Source organism: Nicotiana tomentosiformis, chromosome 9 (genome assembly GCF_000390325.3).
Source record: "Nicotiana tomentosiformis chromosome 9, ASM39032v3, whole genome shotgun sequence".
Classification (NCBI taxonomy): domain Eukaryota; kingdom Viridiplantae; phylum Streptophyta; class Magnoliopsida; order Solanales; family Solanaceae; genus Nicotiana; species Nicotiana tomentosiformis.
Window position 1 is genome coordinate 74,731,227 of NC_090820.1, and position 15,788 is coordinate 74,747,014.

At 41.2% G+C, this 15,788-nt stretch overlaps 1 protein-coding gene across 1 annotated transcript; it reads right to left on the minus strand.

Moving 5' to 3' along the window:
- Positions 1 to 10,980: 10,980 nt before the first annotated feature.
- On the minus strand, positions 10,981 to 12,072 carry LOC138898996 (uncharacterized). Its single transcript, XM_070185107.1, has 3 exons — positions 11,974 to 12,072; positions 11,789 to 11,799; positions 10,981 to 11,707 (listed from the first exon to the last, which is right to left on the minus strand). The coding sequence occupies exons 1-3, from the start codon at positions 12,070 to 12,072 to the stop codon at positions 10,981 to 10,983; spliced, it is 837 nt and encodes a 278-aa protein (XP_070041208.1).
- Between the last annotated feature and the right edge of the window lie 3,716 nt (positions 12,073 to 15,788).

Genomic DNA, 15,788 nt, shown 5'->3' on the forward strand with positions numbered 1-15,788 from the left:
ACCAAGAATTGAAGATCAAATCATTCTCTTAACTTTCCAACATTCCAACTTTGCCAAATGCATCTGAATCACACTTAGAAATTCCGGATCACACACAAACTTTTGCATAAGAGTTTCAATCAAATAAATGAACCTATCCAATGTTTGAAAAACCTCAATAGGAGCCCAATAACATCGAAGTCAACTATCTAGTCAAACTTATGAACTCTCTGATTCGTCAAATCTCCAACTTTTAACAAAAAGGGCCAAAACCTTCAAGGAACATCCAAATACAAATACGAATATACTCTCAACTCAAGGATCACCATATAAACCTATTCAAACCATCAAATCCCAATTTCGAGATCGTTTATGTAAAAGTTCAAACCGTGATATACTCTTCCAACTTAAGGCTTCCAAATTCAGAATCATTATATCAAATCCATCCTAAACCTTGCAAACCTAAGTGTCCCAAGGTTGGATGCTTAAATTGTAAGAGTTGACCTGAGTTTGACTTTTATGTAGACGACCCTGAAATGATGTTTTGATGGTTCTAATAGGTTCGTATAATTATTTTGGACTTATTTGTATGTCCGAATTTTGATTTGCAGGTTCCTAGGTCGACTTGGTTCTATATGGCAAAAGTTGATAAGTTGAAGGTTTAGAAGATTGATAGGTTTAATCGAGAGTTGACTTTGATGGTATCGGATTCGTATTGTGGTTCTAGAAGTTGGAATAGGTTAGTTGTGTCATTTGGGACTTGTATGCAAAATTTCATGTCATTCCGAGTTGGTTAGACATGTTCGGCGCAAGTTATGAATTTGAAATTTGGATTAGTTCCTTAGGCTTGAATTAATGTGTGATTTGTAGTTTTGATATTGTTTGATGTGATTTGCAGCCTCAAGTAGATCTATGTTATGTGTTGGTATTGGTTGGTGTGATCAGACCGGATTCCGGGGGCCTCAGGTGTGTTTTAGATGGTTTCAGATCATTTTCCTTTGTTTTGGACTGTTGATGCTAGTGTCTGGTTTTCTTCATCGCGGTCGCGGCAAGGCAGTGTCGCTCGTGGAGGATATTTTTATGGCAGGTGTGTTTTTTCTTCGCATTCGGAAAGGTGAGAACCCGTTCGTGGATCATGGGTAACTGTGGCCTCTGCGTTCGCGATATGGGCATCGCGTTAGCGTAGAGGAATACCGGTTTGGGGGATGGTAGGCATTTGGTCTTGGCATCCGCGTGCATGCGACCACGTTCACGTAGACCCAACAGGGTTGAGCATCGTGTTTTCATGGATGGCCCCGCATTCGCGTAGATGGGTCTGTAGCTGGGCATGTAAATGGTGCTCGCGATCTTGATAGTCACGATCGCGATGTGTATACCTGGGCAGATCTCTTAAATACTTTATTTTGAGGGTTTGGTTATTTTATCACATTTTGAGTTATAGAGCTCAGATTTGGGAGATTTTGGAGGGGATTTTCATGATTTGGATTGGGGTAAGTATTTTTGACTCGGATATATTTATTATTCATGATTCCAACCTTGATTTTAGCGACTAATTTATGAATATAAGTGAAGAAATTGGGGATTTTAGTAAAAAGTTTTCTAAAGTAAAAATTGATGATTTGAGGTCAGATTTGGATGAAACACATATATTTGGACTCGTATTGGAATGGATATTTGGAATTTTTGAGTTTTATCGGGTTCTGGGGTGTGAACCCGGAGTTGGCGTTTTGGGTTGGCTTTGCATATTGAACCATGATCTTAGCTTTATTGATTTGACTTGTTTCATATGGATTCTATTGATATTATTAAGTTATTTTGGCTATATTCGAGTCGTCCAGAGGTTGATTCACGTGGAAAAGGCTTCATAGAGTATTGATTTGGCTTGCTTGATGTAAGTATCTTACCTAAACTTGGTTGAGGCACTAGTTGCCTGAGTTTTTTGTGACGGCTACGTGCTATGGGTAGCGCACATATATGGGGTTGCGACCATGTGCGATCATCGGGGTATTACTCATGCTCGCGGTAGTTCTTAGGCTATGATATTCGTTGAATTGATTGCTAAGCTTCATGTTGTGATGTTTTCTTTTATTTTACCCTTTTTGTGAACTATCTGAACTATGTTTGAGGTCACATAGAGGTTAATCTCATGATTGAACCTGATAATTGCTACTTTCGTGATGTAATTGCCTGATTTCAGTTCTGATAACACACTTTGCATAAGCATACACCTTAGCATATCACTTATACTAGTCCAGGAGTATGAAATTTGATATTCATTGATTATGTACATGTATTCTTGTATATATGCTTTTTGTGTGATATGTATTGGAGTGGTAGCACATGAGTTTTCCGTGCGGATATGAGATATTGTTACTATTGGCACGTGAGTTGTCCGTGCAACATGTGAGTTGTTCGTGCGGATCTGAGATATTGTTACTAATAGCACCTGAGTTGTCCGTGTTCTTGCGGATCTGAGATATTGTTACTATTGGCACGTGAGTTATCCATGCGGATCCTAGATATTGTTATTATTGGCATGTGAGTTGTCCGTGCTATGTGTGGGTAAGGATCTATCCCCCTAGGGTCCTTCTCTCATGTTTCTCTCTTGATAGTGTACACGTTGTATGAGGAAAGACTCGCTAGCGGTTGATTCGGTTATTGCATTTCTTATTTACTTACCATTTCCTTGGTTGCGTACCTATTTTATTTGCATATATTCTTTATATGTTGGATTGTTGACTAAGCAGAGTATGTTAAGTTATTGTGTGCACCACGGTTGTTTTATTTGTGGATCATGAGTCGATCATACCATTGTTCTGTACTTGTTAGATTTTATGACTTGTACAGGGGAATAGTGAGTATCATTAATAATTCTTGCTTCTATTACCTCGCCAAGGTTAGTTATGATACTTGTTGAGTACATGGGGTCGGTTGTACCCATATTACATTGTTAGATCCCATGTTTTCATACGTAAAAGTACGTCGTAAGTCAATTGATGTAAGCTCGAAAATGATATCATCTTTGAAAGTATATAAAGTAAGTTAGTAATTTTACCTTGGAGGTTACAAATATTTAAGATCATGAACTGCAAATACCAAGAGGGTTGGAAGGTTTAGAAGCTAAACGAATCGAAAAAAATAAGTTTCATCGAAAGTCGGGAAGTTAGGAACATTATAACATGTACTTTTGTTGAGAGACTAGGGTGATTAATATGATAAGAAGCTGATTTTATGAGGTATTTTAGTTGTATGATAGTCGTGTATAAAGTTTTAAAGTCAAGCGAATTGTGAAATAAAAGTCGATGAAAGTCGTCACAAGTTGATCGAGTTCGAATGGTAAGCGATTGAAGTGAGAGCTCGAGACGAGTTTCGAGGATAGTACATACAAGTCTCGGGCTCGAGGAATCGGCTCGATATCATTATCAAGCCCATGACCAAATCGAACCGCAAGGCAAAGAGAAGGTTGTCGGAGATGCACCGACCAATTAACACTCACCCCGAATGTCGAACTCGAACTGAAGGCCGAGGGCTCGATCCAATACCGAGCTCGAGCCAGTATAGAGCTCGCAGACAGAAGTCGTTGCAACCGCACTAGGGGAGAGAATCTTGGTAGGAATCGAGAAAGAGACAATTCATCATGGGTTCTCCACTATATATTTTTTATTATAAATAAAGTAATATCCCCCTACTATAAAGCGGGGGGGGGGGGATCCTTGTAAGCACAGGCAGGTTGACACATTGTAAGAAAAGACTACTTCTATTTATTGAGGAACAAATCTCTTAAGCTTTTTGTTTACTCAACATACTCGCTCTTCTAGTTCAATAATTTATATCTCATTTATATAGCCAAGAATCCACACATTTCCACTTCTACGTACGATTTATGTCAGGCTATATCACATATCCGTAGAACTACTTATAAATTCAACTATATCCGATTTTCCGGGTAAAACGTTTGGCACCCACCATGGGGCTAAGGATAACAGTGGTTGTCTGATACAAAACCGCAATACGCACCAGTTTACAACTCCGAATCAGCAATGGCAAACCCTCGATTCATGGCTTTACCTATCGACCACGAAGTCGGCCTTCAGGATGAAACCAACAACTTGATACCCAGGGCCGCAAGGCCACTTAACGATGTCACTAAAGCTCGGGTCGAAGTACCTGAAATACGAGTCGAAGTACCACTAGATGTCAATTCACAAGTGGCTCTTGAGGTGAACCAACGTTCCGAACAGGAAAATAGCATTCAGGGCGGTACTCGATCTGTAGCTCGAGATGCCAATAACGTGGAGGAGATCGGAGTCAGCTTACGGATGATCTTTGAGGTGTTACAAGCCCAGCAAATAGTGATAGCTCAGTCGCAGAGCCAAACTCAGGTACAAAGTAGGCCGGAGCCCGGTCCCCTTCGGGAAATCACCCACAGAACGGAGCCAGCCATAGTGAAGTTAAACAAGCAAGATTCAGGGACTACTCCCAAAATTACCAAATTGCTCGAGGAACTCACTAAACGAGTCGAAGCCAATGATAAAAAGGTAGAAACATATAATTCCAGGGTCGATCAGATCCCGGGAGCTCCACCAATGATAAAAGGGATGGATTCGAAGAAATTTATCCAAAAGCCTTTTCCCTCGAGTGCAGCCCCAAAACCAATCTCCAAAAAATTCCGTATGACCGAAATTCCCAAATATAACGGTACGACCGATCCCAATGAACACTTAACCTCTTACACGTGTGCCATCAAGGGTAACGATTTGGAAGACGACGAGATCGAATCTGTATTATTGAGAGACCCTCTCGAAGGGAGCGATGATTTGGTATCATAATTTGCCCCCAAATTCCATCGATTCTTTTGCCATGTTAGCAGATTCGTTTGTAAAGGCACATGTTGGTTGCATAAAGGTTACAACAAGGAAATCGGACCTCTTCAAAGTAAAGCAATACAGTAATGAAATGATGAGGGAGTTCTTGTCCCGATTTCAAATGGAATGCATGGAATTGCCACCAGTCACAGATGACTGGGCTGTCCAAGATTTCACCCAAGGGTTGAACGAGCAAAGTTCAATAGCATCACGTCGGCTGAAGCAAAATTTGATTGAGTATCCAGCAATGACTTGGGCGGATGTACACAACCGATATTAGTCAAAAATCAGGGTCGAAGACGACTAGTTGGGAGCTCCTTCTGGATCTATGCACCAGAATAGGGCAGCTATTAAAAACCATAGGGATATCGACAAGGAACGAAGGTAGAATAGAGACCGATATCAATCGTACGTCACAGATCGAATAAACAATGGCTCAGTGCGCAATTTCGCTTGGAACAATCGAAGGAGTGATCGATGACAAAATTCTCGGGGGCTTATGAGCAAGAGTGGCTTCGATAAATATGGTGATCCAATAGAGGCACCTCGGCTATCGGAGTACAATATCAGCGTCGACGCATCGGGCATTATATCGGCGATCGGAAGAATCAAAGATACTAGGTGGCCCAGACCCAAGCAAATCGACCCTTCCCAAAGAAACCCGAATTCGGTGTGGAAGTATCATGGCACACATGGCCACAGGACCGAGGATTGCACACAATTAAGAGAAGAGGTAGCCCGCCTATTCAATGAGGGCCACCTTCGAGAGTTCCTCAGTAACCGAGCCAGGAATCACTTCAGAGAAAAGGATGCCAGCAAAAAGGATAAACAAGAGGAACCTCTGCATATCATTCATATGATCATCGGTGGGGTCGATACTCCGCAGGGACCCGTGCTCAAGTACGGCAAGATATCGGCTATAGGGGAAAATGAACTCGAGGTTATGTACTCGAGGGCACTTTATCATTCGGAAATGAAGAAGTCGAGGGCATCTCTCAACCTCACAATGACGCTCTAGTAATTTCTATCCTATTAAATAAAGCTCAAGTTAAGCGTGTTTTAGTGGATCCAGGTAGCTCTGCGAATATCATCCGATCTTGGGTAGTGGAGCAGCTCGGTTTGCAGAATCAAATCGTGCCCGCAGCTCGGGTCTTGAACGGTTTCAATATGGCCAGTGAAATGACTAAAGGGGAGATTACTCTACCAGTGAATGTAGCTAGAACCATCCAAAATACCAAATTTCACGTAATCGAAGGGGATATGAGGTACAATACCCTACTCGGAAGACCTTAGATCTACAATATGAAGGCAGTGCCTTCGACCCTCCACCAAGTAATGAAATTTCCTACATCGGACGGCGTGAAAACATTATACGGGGAACAACATGCTGCGAGGGAAATGTTTGTGGTCGATGAGGTAACATTGATGCCAACGCTATCGGTCTCGGAAAGATCGAGCACTAAAGATAGACGAGAAACCAAATAGCAATCACAGCCACCAAACTCGACCAAACCAGTGGAACAGGAAATAGAGGATGACGAGGAAGAGTTTCTGACACCTCGAGCTTTCATCATCCCCAACGACTCCGATGCCACCAAATCTACGATCGAAGAACTGAAGCATATTATATTAATCGAATATCTGCCCGAGAAAAAGGTATACCTGGGAACGGCATTGACCCCCGAACTCAGGGAAAAACTCATTCGATTTCTTATTGATAACTTAGACTGTATTGCTTGGTCCCATTTAGACATGGCAGGGATCCCACCGTCAATAACAACGCACCAGCTGAGCTTGGACCCTAGGTTCAAACCGGTAAAGCAAAAAAGAAGACCACAGTCCGAGGTAAAACACCTATTTGTAAAGGATGAGGTAACCAAACTTCTCAAAATAGGATCAATCTCGAGTGGTTAGCCAACGTAGTTGTAGTCCCTAAAAGGGGGAACAAACTTAGAATGTGCATAGATTATAAAGATCTAAACAAAGCATGCCCTAAAGATTCTTTTCCACTACCTAGCATCGATCGCATGATCGATGCCACAGCCAGCCACGAGATCCTTACTTTTCTCGACGCCTACTCTGAGTACAATCAAATTTGAATGAACCCGGAGGACTAGGAAAAGACTTCATTTATCACCAAGTACGGAACCTATTTCTATAATGTAATGCCATTTGGTCTAAAAACGAAGGAGCTACTTACCAACGCCTAGTAAATAAAATGTTCGAAGAACGAATAGGTAAGTCGATGGAAGTTTACATTGATGACATGCTAGTTAAGTCCCTACGCCCAAAGGACCATTTGACTCATTTGCAGGAAACGTTCAAGATCTTAAGGAAATACAACATGAAGCTCAACCCCGAAAAATGTGCTTTCGGGGTTGGATCGGGCAAGTTCCTTGGTTTTATGGTATCAAATCGGGGAATCAAGATCAACCTCGACAAAATTAAGGCCATCGAAGACATCACCATCGTGGATAGCATGAAAGAAATGCAAAGGCTGACCGGGCGGATAACTGCCTTAGGCTGATTCATTTTGGGGTCATCAGATCGAAGCCACAAATTCTTCTCCCTACTCAAAAAGAAGAACGATATTGCCTGGACCCCGAAATACCAACAGGCACTAGAACAATTGAAGAGGTACCTAACGAGCCCGCCACTACTTCACACTCCGAGGACAGATGAGAAGTTGTACTTATACTTGGCGGTATAGGAAATCGCGCTAAGTGTCATCCTAATTCGAGAAGATTAAGGTACACAGTTTCCTGTTTATTATGTAAGTCGGACCTTAGGGGAAGCAGAGGCTAGATACCCTCACTTAGAGAAATTAGCACTTGCACTAATAAGCGCCTCTAGAAAGTTAAGACTATAGTTTTAATGTCACCCCATATGCGTTTTGACCACTTACCCACTTCGCAATATTTTGCACAAGCCCGAACTATCGGGTCGATTGGCCAAATGGGCCGTCGAACTCAGTGGGTACAATATCGAATATCAGCCCCGTACGACCATCAAGTCCCAAATTTTAGCGGACTTTGTTCCCGATTTCACGCCAACCCTCGTACCCGAAGTTGAAAAAGAACTCTTGTTAAAATCGGGTACGTCGTTGGTGGTTTGGACCCTCTACACAGATGGTGCTTCAAATGTGAAGGGGTCTGGGCTTGGCATCGTACTGAAACCTCCCACGGGTGGCATTATTAGACAATCCATCAAAACCACTAGATTAACTAACAATGAGGCCGAGTACGAGGCCATGATTGCAGGTCTCGAGCTACCTAAAACCCTGGGAGCAGAAGTCATTGAAGCCAAATATGACTCTTTACTAGTGGTGAACCAAATAAACAAAACTTTCGAGGTTCGAGAAGATAGGATTTAAAGGTATTTGGACAAATTATAGGTAACTCTACACCGTTTCAAAGAATGGACCTACAACATGTGCCTCGAGAACAAAACTGTGAGGCCGACGCACTCGTAAATTTGGGATCGTCTGTCAAGGAAGATAAGATCGACTCGGGGACTATCGTTCAACTCTCGAGATTTGTAATCGAGAATGGACATGTCGAAATAAATTCAACGAGCTTAACCTGGGATTGGAGGAATAAGTATATTGAATATTTAAAGAACGGAAAACTCCCATAGAACCCTAAAGAATTGAGGGTTCTACGAACAAAGGTTGCTCGATTCACGCTGGTTGAAGATGGAACATTATACAGAAGGACGTTCGGCAGACCACTGGCGTTTTGTTTGGGACCAGGAGACACCGATTATGTTTTACGAGAGGTTCATGAAGGCACTTGTGGAAACCACTCCGGTGCCGAACCATTAATTCGGAAAATCATCAGAGTAGGGTACTACTAGGATATCATGGAGAATGATACTAAGGAGTTCGTTCGAAAATGTGATAAATGTTAAAGGTTTGCACCGATGATCCACCAACCCGGAGAGCAGCTTCATTCGGTCAAATCTCCATGGCCATTCATGAAATTGGGAATGGATATCGTCGGCCCTCTACCATTGGCCCCAGGTAAAGCTAAATTCATTCTGTTTATGACTGACTATTTCTCTAAATGGGTTGAAGCACATGCATTCTAAAAGGTGAGAGAAAAAGAGGTTATAGATTTCATCTGGGACCACATCGTGTGTCGATTTGGGATACCAGCAGAAATAACATGCGACAATGGTAGACAGTTTATCGGCGGTAGAGTGACGAAATTCCTCGAAGACCATAAAATAAAAAGAATATTGTCTACACCATATCATCCTAGCGGGAACGGACAGGCCGAATCAACAAACAAGATTATCATCCAAAACATAAAGGAAAGATTGAAATAAGCTAAAGGAAAGTGGAGAGAAATTTTGCCCGAAGTCCTTTGGGCATATCGGACTACATCTAAATCTAGTACAGGAGCAACCCCATTTTCCCTAGTGTATGGATCCGAAGATCTGATTCTGGTCTAAGTCGGGGAACCAAGCGCAAGGTTCCGATATACATCGGAAGAATCGAACTACGAGGCAATGAATACTAGCCTCGAATTATTGGATGAAAAATAAGAGACGCCACTGGTTCGAATGGCTGCACAAAAACAACGAATCGAAAGGTACTACAACAGAAGAACCAACCTCCGCCATTTCAAGGCCGGGGACTTGGTCATAAGGAAGGTCACTGTTAACACTTGACATCCTAATGAAGGGAAGCTCGGCCCAAATTGGGAAGGACCCTATCAAGTCCTCGATATAGTCGGGAAAGGGTCTTATAAACTTGGAGCAATGGATGGAAAACCGTTACCAAACAATTGGAACATATCGCTTCTCAAACAATATTACTATTAAGGTATTATTTTCTCCTCTATCGTCTACATAGGTACAGTCGACACTAACTCATTGCAGGAATTCGACGAAAAACATCAAGACCTCTGGTTTCAAAGCACGCATTGTACTCTTTTTCCCTCAAGTTTGGCTTTTATCCCAAATGGGTTTTTCCCACAAGGTTTTTAATGAGACAACAACTATGTGCTACACGGGGACAAATCAATAGTATCCTAAGCTCCATCATAATCAACCTCGGATACTGGGGGGCAACCAAGAGAATAAATCAAATTCGGCACAAGAAAGTTGCTCCATATCAAATTCATGACAAACAGGGTCTCGATAGAGAAAAGTGTAAGGGCCTAATGGTCAAAACGAATCATGCCCACGTAGTTTCGCTCGGACACTGGCACAAGATACAAACACATGTGTAATGACTTATAAAGGAGAATTTCTTTTTCAGATATCTCACACTTCGAAAAGATTTTTCTACTTCGTGATTCAAACAGGCTTAAAGGCCAACCACCATCAAAGGGATTTTTGATAGCGATCATAAAAAACCTACGGGCTAAGATATTCTGAGTTCGAGTTCAAAACAATCACTCACTCGGTCGTAAAAGGCCTACGGGCTAAGATATTCTGAGTTCGAGTTCGAAACAATCACTCACTCAAATTAAATCCTAAAGGCTATCTTACTTCGAGTTCGAGCAATCACTCAATCGGTCATAAAAAGCCTACGGGCTAAGATATTCTGAGTTCGAGTTCGAAACAATAACTCACTCAATTATTAAAACCTAAGGGTTATCTTACTTCGAGTTCGAGCAATCACTCACTCAATTATCCAAACCTAAAGGTTATTTTTACTTCAAATCCGAGCAATCACTCACTCGGTCATAAAAGGCCTACGGGCTAAGATATTCTGAGTTCGAGTTCAAAAACAATCACTCGCTCAATTATTAAAAGCCTAAGGGCTATCTTAATTCGCGTCCAAGCAATCACTCACTCGATCGTAAAAGTCTACGGGCTAATATACTTTGAGTTCGAGACAATCACTCACTCAATTATCAAAGCCTAAAGGCTATCTAGCTTCGAGTTCAAACGTTCACTCGACCATTAAGCCTGTGGGCTACTTTTATTTTGAGCTCGAGCGAACACTCACTCGGCCATAAAGGCTATGAAGGCCGAATTCGATGAAATCACTTAAATCCTCATAAAAACATCCGCAAGGCATGAATGAAATCTTCACGAAGAAAGGCAGTAAAAGAAAAAGATATTTGTATAGATATACAAAAGTGGTTTACATAAATGAATGCAACATAGAAGAAGCTAAGGGCTAAGTTTCTGGGTTATCATCGAGAGAGGTCTCTTCTCCATCGTGCTCCCCCCCATCTTCGGACCCACTCTTGCTACCTTTATCATCATCATCATAATCGTCATCAGAAGCCAAGGCTTCAGCTTCAACTTCGAGCTCTTTAACCCTTTTTATCTCTTCAGCAAGGTCGAAACCTCGAGCGTGTATCTCCTCGAGGATCTCCCTCCGAGACCGACACTTAGAAAGTTCGGCAACCCAATGTGCTCGAATGTTGGCAGTATCTGCTGTCTCTCTTGCCTCCATTTGAGCAGCCTCGGCATCAGCCCGATACACGACAATGGACTTGTCCGCCATGACTTTCGATGACTCAACCTCTGCCTTGGCCTCAGCAAGCTGTGTTTCAAGATCCTCGATCCTCTTGGCCTGAGCCAAACCCTTTTGCTTGACGCTTCGAAGCTGAATATCGGCTGATAATAATTTGGCCAAGATGGTTTCTTTTTCTACATCCAGGCGGTCGATAGTCTCCTTCCATCGGTTACATTCGGCCTTGATTTGATCTACTTCTTCCCGAAGCAACCCGATCTTTTCAACATTTTGCTGCAGCTGAGATAACGAATGGTTAGCTTCCACAGTTAGGTCAAACCCATACTCTAACTGAACGAGTCTCACTTGCTTATCTAGTTCGACCTCTTCTTTACGAGCCTTAGCCAAATCTGCTTGGAGGTCTTTTATGGCCTCGTCCTTTTGACTGCAAAGAAGCCGCAGAGCATCTCTCTCCCCCGAGACCTTCTGGAGCTCAACCTCACACTGGTCGAGGTCGACTCAAAACCTGCTAATGGCCTACACAGTAGGGAAAAAACATAAGTCAAGTTTAGAAAAGAACGAAGAAACCAAGCACAGTAAAATCATTACCCGAGAAATGAAACATTGGGCCTCTTCTAGGAGAAGAGAAGCGTCACTGATGTCGGAGGCATCATCGACTCCAGTAAAGCAATCCCGAAAAGGGTCCCCTACACTAGAGCCTCCGCCCATATCGGGGGTCTTCAATTCTTGAGCTTCATTTAACGCCTCCTCAGAAAAGGTCGGAAGAGAAGGCAAATGACCCACTGTCATAGTCCAAAGCGAACCGCTCGGGATGCTCTGATCGAGACTCGGGGTACCGGAACCGACCCCGACCAGTATAGCCATCATTGGCTCAGAAAGTCTGGCGACCTCGATAGCTTTCACAGATCGGATCACCAAAGCCGAGGCATCATCTTCTTCTTCTTCTCTCAGTCATTGGACTGAGTCCGTCGAAAGAGCGATTTCCTTCCTCCTCACCCTTCGAGTTTTGGGCTTGCGGTCCTCTAACTGAGAGACGGCTTTTCACTTCTTATCTTTCCCCGATTCCGGGACCGGGGACTTGGTTCTTTCTTCACCACTCGAAGGCCTCAAAACAGCATCCTTGGTTACACCTGCATGAAAGGAAACCGGTAACGAATGGAGAATAAAAAACATTTCGAAGAACACGAGAAGTGACCCTTACCGTGATTCTTGGCCTCCCATCTACCTTTTTCCAAATCACGCCAAGCGCGTTCGGCAAAAAAGGAAGTCGAGGCTAACTTCCGAACCCAATCCTCGAGGTCGGGTACCGCTTGTGGCATCCAAGGGGCAGATGTATATCGGAGAAAGATATCAGAAAGAATCAGAGAAAGATACAAAAAGCAACGCTTTATGAAAACCACTGACGGTCGAAATTCCATTCCTCGGGGAACGACATCTTCTCTTCCGGAATGAGGTCACGGGTCCTCACCCGAATATAACGGCCCATCCAACCCTGATCCTTGTCTTTGTCGATGCTCGACATCAAAGCTTTCGATGCCCGACGATGAAGCCTGATTAGGCCTCGAAAGATTTGAGGCTGATACAATCGTATAAGGTGATTTGGGATAAAATCCAGCCCTCTGGCTTTGTTAGAGAATAAGCGAAGTAAGGTTACTATACGCCATAGAGAAGGATGAATTTGATCGAGGGTGACCTGATATCTTTTGCAAAAATCAATGATCAATGGGTCAACGGGACCCAACGTGAAGGGGTAAGAATAAACACTTAAAACCCCTCCACATGAGCGATGACGCTCTCTTCGAGAGAGGGAATTTGCAACACAACCTCGGAACCCCAGTTGCAGTCTTTTCTCACAGCCCCGAGATGGCCCTCTGTTATCGAGCACATGTACATCGACACATGCTCACATCGACCCGGAACAGACGAAAGATTTTCAACCTTAAAATTGATCTTCAGAGTACACGGGCCAGGAACGTACTCATGGGGAGGCGGCTCCACCGGCGCCTTGTCGTCGGACGGCCGTGAAGAGGAAGCTTTCTCCTTCTGAGGTGCGATTTTTGAAGTTTTTGCCATTAATGTAAGAGAAAGAAAAGCGAAGGAAGATGAAAGGTTGATGGTGCCAAATGCTGATGAAGGTGGCTCTACAAGCGGCGAAATAGAGGCAGAAAGAGAAAGAAAATTTGGGAGATTGAAGATGTAAAAGTGGTAAATGATAAATGGAAGGGTTATTTATAGGCTTATACCGTGGCGGTTCAGTATCAGCGGTAGCCGACCACCGTCTGACGTGCATTAAATACCTTGAAAGACTAAATCGACGGGACAGCTATCACATACGTCACGATCGAGCCTAGTGAAAATGTCAGCTTATAATCCGATCGAGCCATCGAAAATCTTATCGCTTCTCACAACATTCTTCCTGAGAAACGAGGGGACTATCTGTATAGGATCGAAATAGATTTTGGCCTCCGAACGTTTGATCGAGTTCGAATGGTAAGCGATTGAAGTGAGAGCTCGAGACGAGTTCCGAGGATAGTACATACAAGCCTCGGGCTCGAGGAATCAGCTCGATATCATTATCAAGCCCATGACAAACCGCAAGGCAAAGAGAAGGTTGTCGGAGATGCACCGACCGATTGACACTCACCCCGAATGTCGAACTCGAACTCAAGGCCGAGAGCTCGATCCAATACCGAGCTCGAGCCAGTATCGAGCTCGCAGACAGGAGCCGTTGCAACCGCACTAGGGGAGAGAATCTTGGCAGGAATCGAGGAAGAGACAATTCATCATGGGTTCTCCACTATATATTTTTTATTATAAATAAAGTAACATCCCTCTACTATAAAGCGGGGGGAATCCTTGTAAGATTGTAAGAAAAGACTACTTCTATTTATTAAGGAACAAATCTCTTAAGCTTTTTTTTTACTCAACATACTCACTCTTCTAGTTCAATAATTTATATCTTATTTCTATAGCCAAGAATCCACACATTTCCACTTCTACGTACCATTTATGTCAGGTTATATCACATATCCTTAGAACTACTTATAAATTCAACTATATCCGATTTTTCGGGTAAACTCTGAATTTTTGAAAGAGCGTCGTGGCAAAGAAATCTTGTCACTTCTGTATTTTACTCTTACTTATAAGTAAGTCTTGAGGAGCTGATTTCAAATTATAATTAAAGAAGTAATTAAGCACTTTACTTTAATTTTTACGTTGCTTTATTACTAGGAAGCTAATACATATATATTAAGTCCTCTTTACATTATGGCTAACTGAAAATATGATCTGCTTTCATTATTGTTACTTAACTTTGACTAACGACGCCACATGCCAGGAAAGAAGATAGGTTTCTTCAATCTGTTGGCTTCTAGGATTTATTTACTGTAACAATTCTGAAGATACGGATCCACACCGACCATTCTGGATAAAGGAAAAAACAGGGTGGCATATATTGTTTATAAAATTAAAATACTAAGACTAAACAGTAGAATCAACAGAATCGGAACCCAATCAAAGTAATATTCTTGCCATCCAAATATTTTATACTTACACTGAATTAGAGTTTATTTAGCTAATTTACTGAGTTGATCAATTGGAGAAGATTTGTTTTGGTTCTACGTTATATAGCAATATAGTATTGTGAGTACCTAATTTTTGACTATATTTGAATTTTTATCACTTTCTACTATATAAATATTTTTAAAAATTTAATAAATATTTTTTAGCTTTGTTATATTTATATATATATATATATGGTAAAAATTAATAATAATTTAAAATATCAATTATTACTATTAGTATTATTTATTTTCTTTATTTTAAAATAAAATAAATTTTAAAAAACGAAAAAAAATTAAATACTTTTTAAACAAATTTCGGATTGGAATTAAAAATATTAGAAAAAATAGAAATATAGAATTAAAAAGTAAAAGTAAAGGTAGGTGAAAATTATTTAATAAAAAGGTAAAAGAAAGTGGAAAATTTAAAACATAAAATTATAAGAATGTAAAAGTTTTAAAAAAATGAAAAGTAAAAGAAAATTGGAATAAAAAATAAAAGTAAATGTAGTTGAAATTATTTTTTAAAAAAAGTAAAAGCAAGTGGAAATTAAAAAAAAGTAAAAAAAGTGGGAAATAAAAAAAGAAAAGTAAAAAAAAGTGGGAATTTAAATATAATATAAGTAAAAAAGTGAGAAATTAAAAAATAAAATTAAAGGAAAGTGGAGAATTTGTTTTTAAAACAAAATGGGAAGTGGGAATTCTTTTTAATTAAAAAATAATAATAATAAAATAAAAACAAATCTGAAAATTCCGAAAATATTTCTATAAATAGAAGAAAAATGTGAGGAGAAAAAAAAGGGGAGAGAAGGGGAAAAAAAGAGGGAGGAGGGAATTGAAAGAAATTTATTTTCTTCTTCTAGGTTAAGGGAATTTCTACTTGTGTAATTCTTTCTTCGTCTTTCTATCGAAAAATCCAGCAAAATCACTCCCCAAAAACAGCTT

What these genes read in the sequence shown, in the direction of transcription:
- LOC138898996 (XM_070185107.1), bottom strand. Translation starts at nt 12,072, where the DNA reads ATGACAGTGGGTCATTTGCCTTCTCTTCCGACCTTTTCTGAGGAGGCG.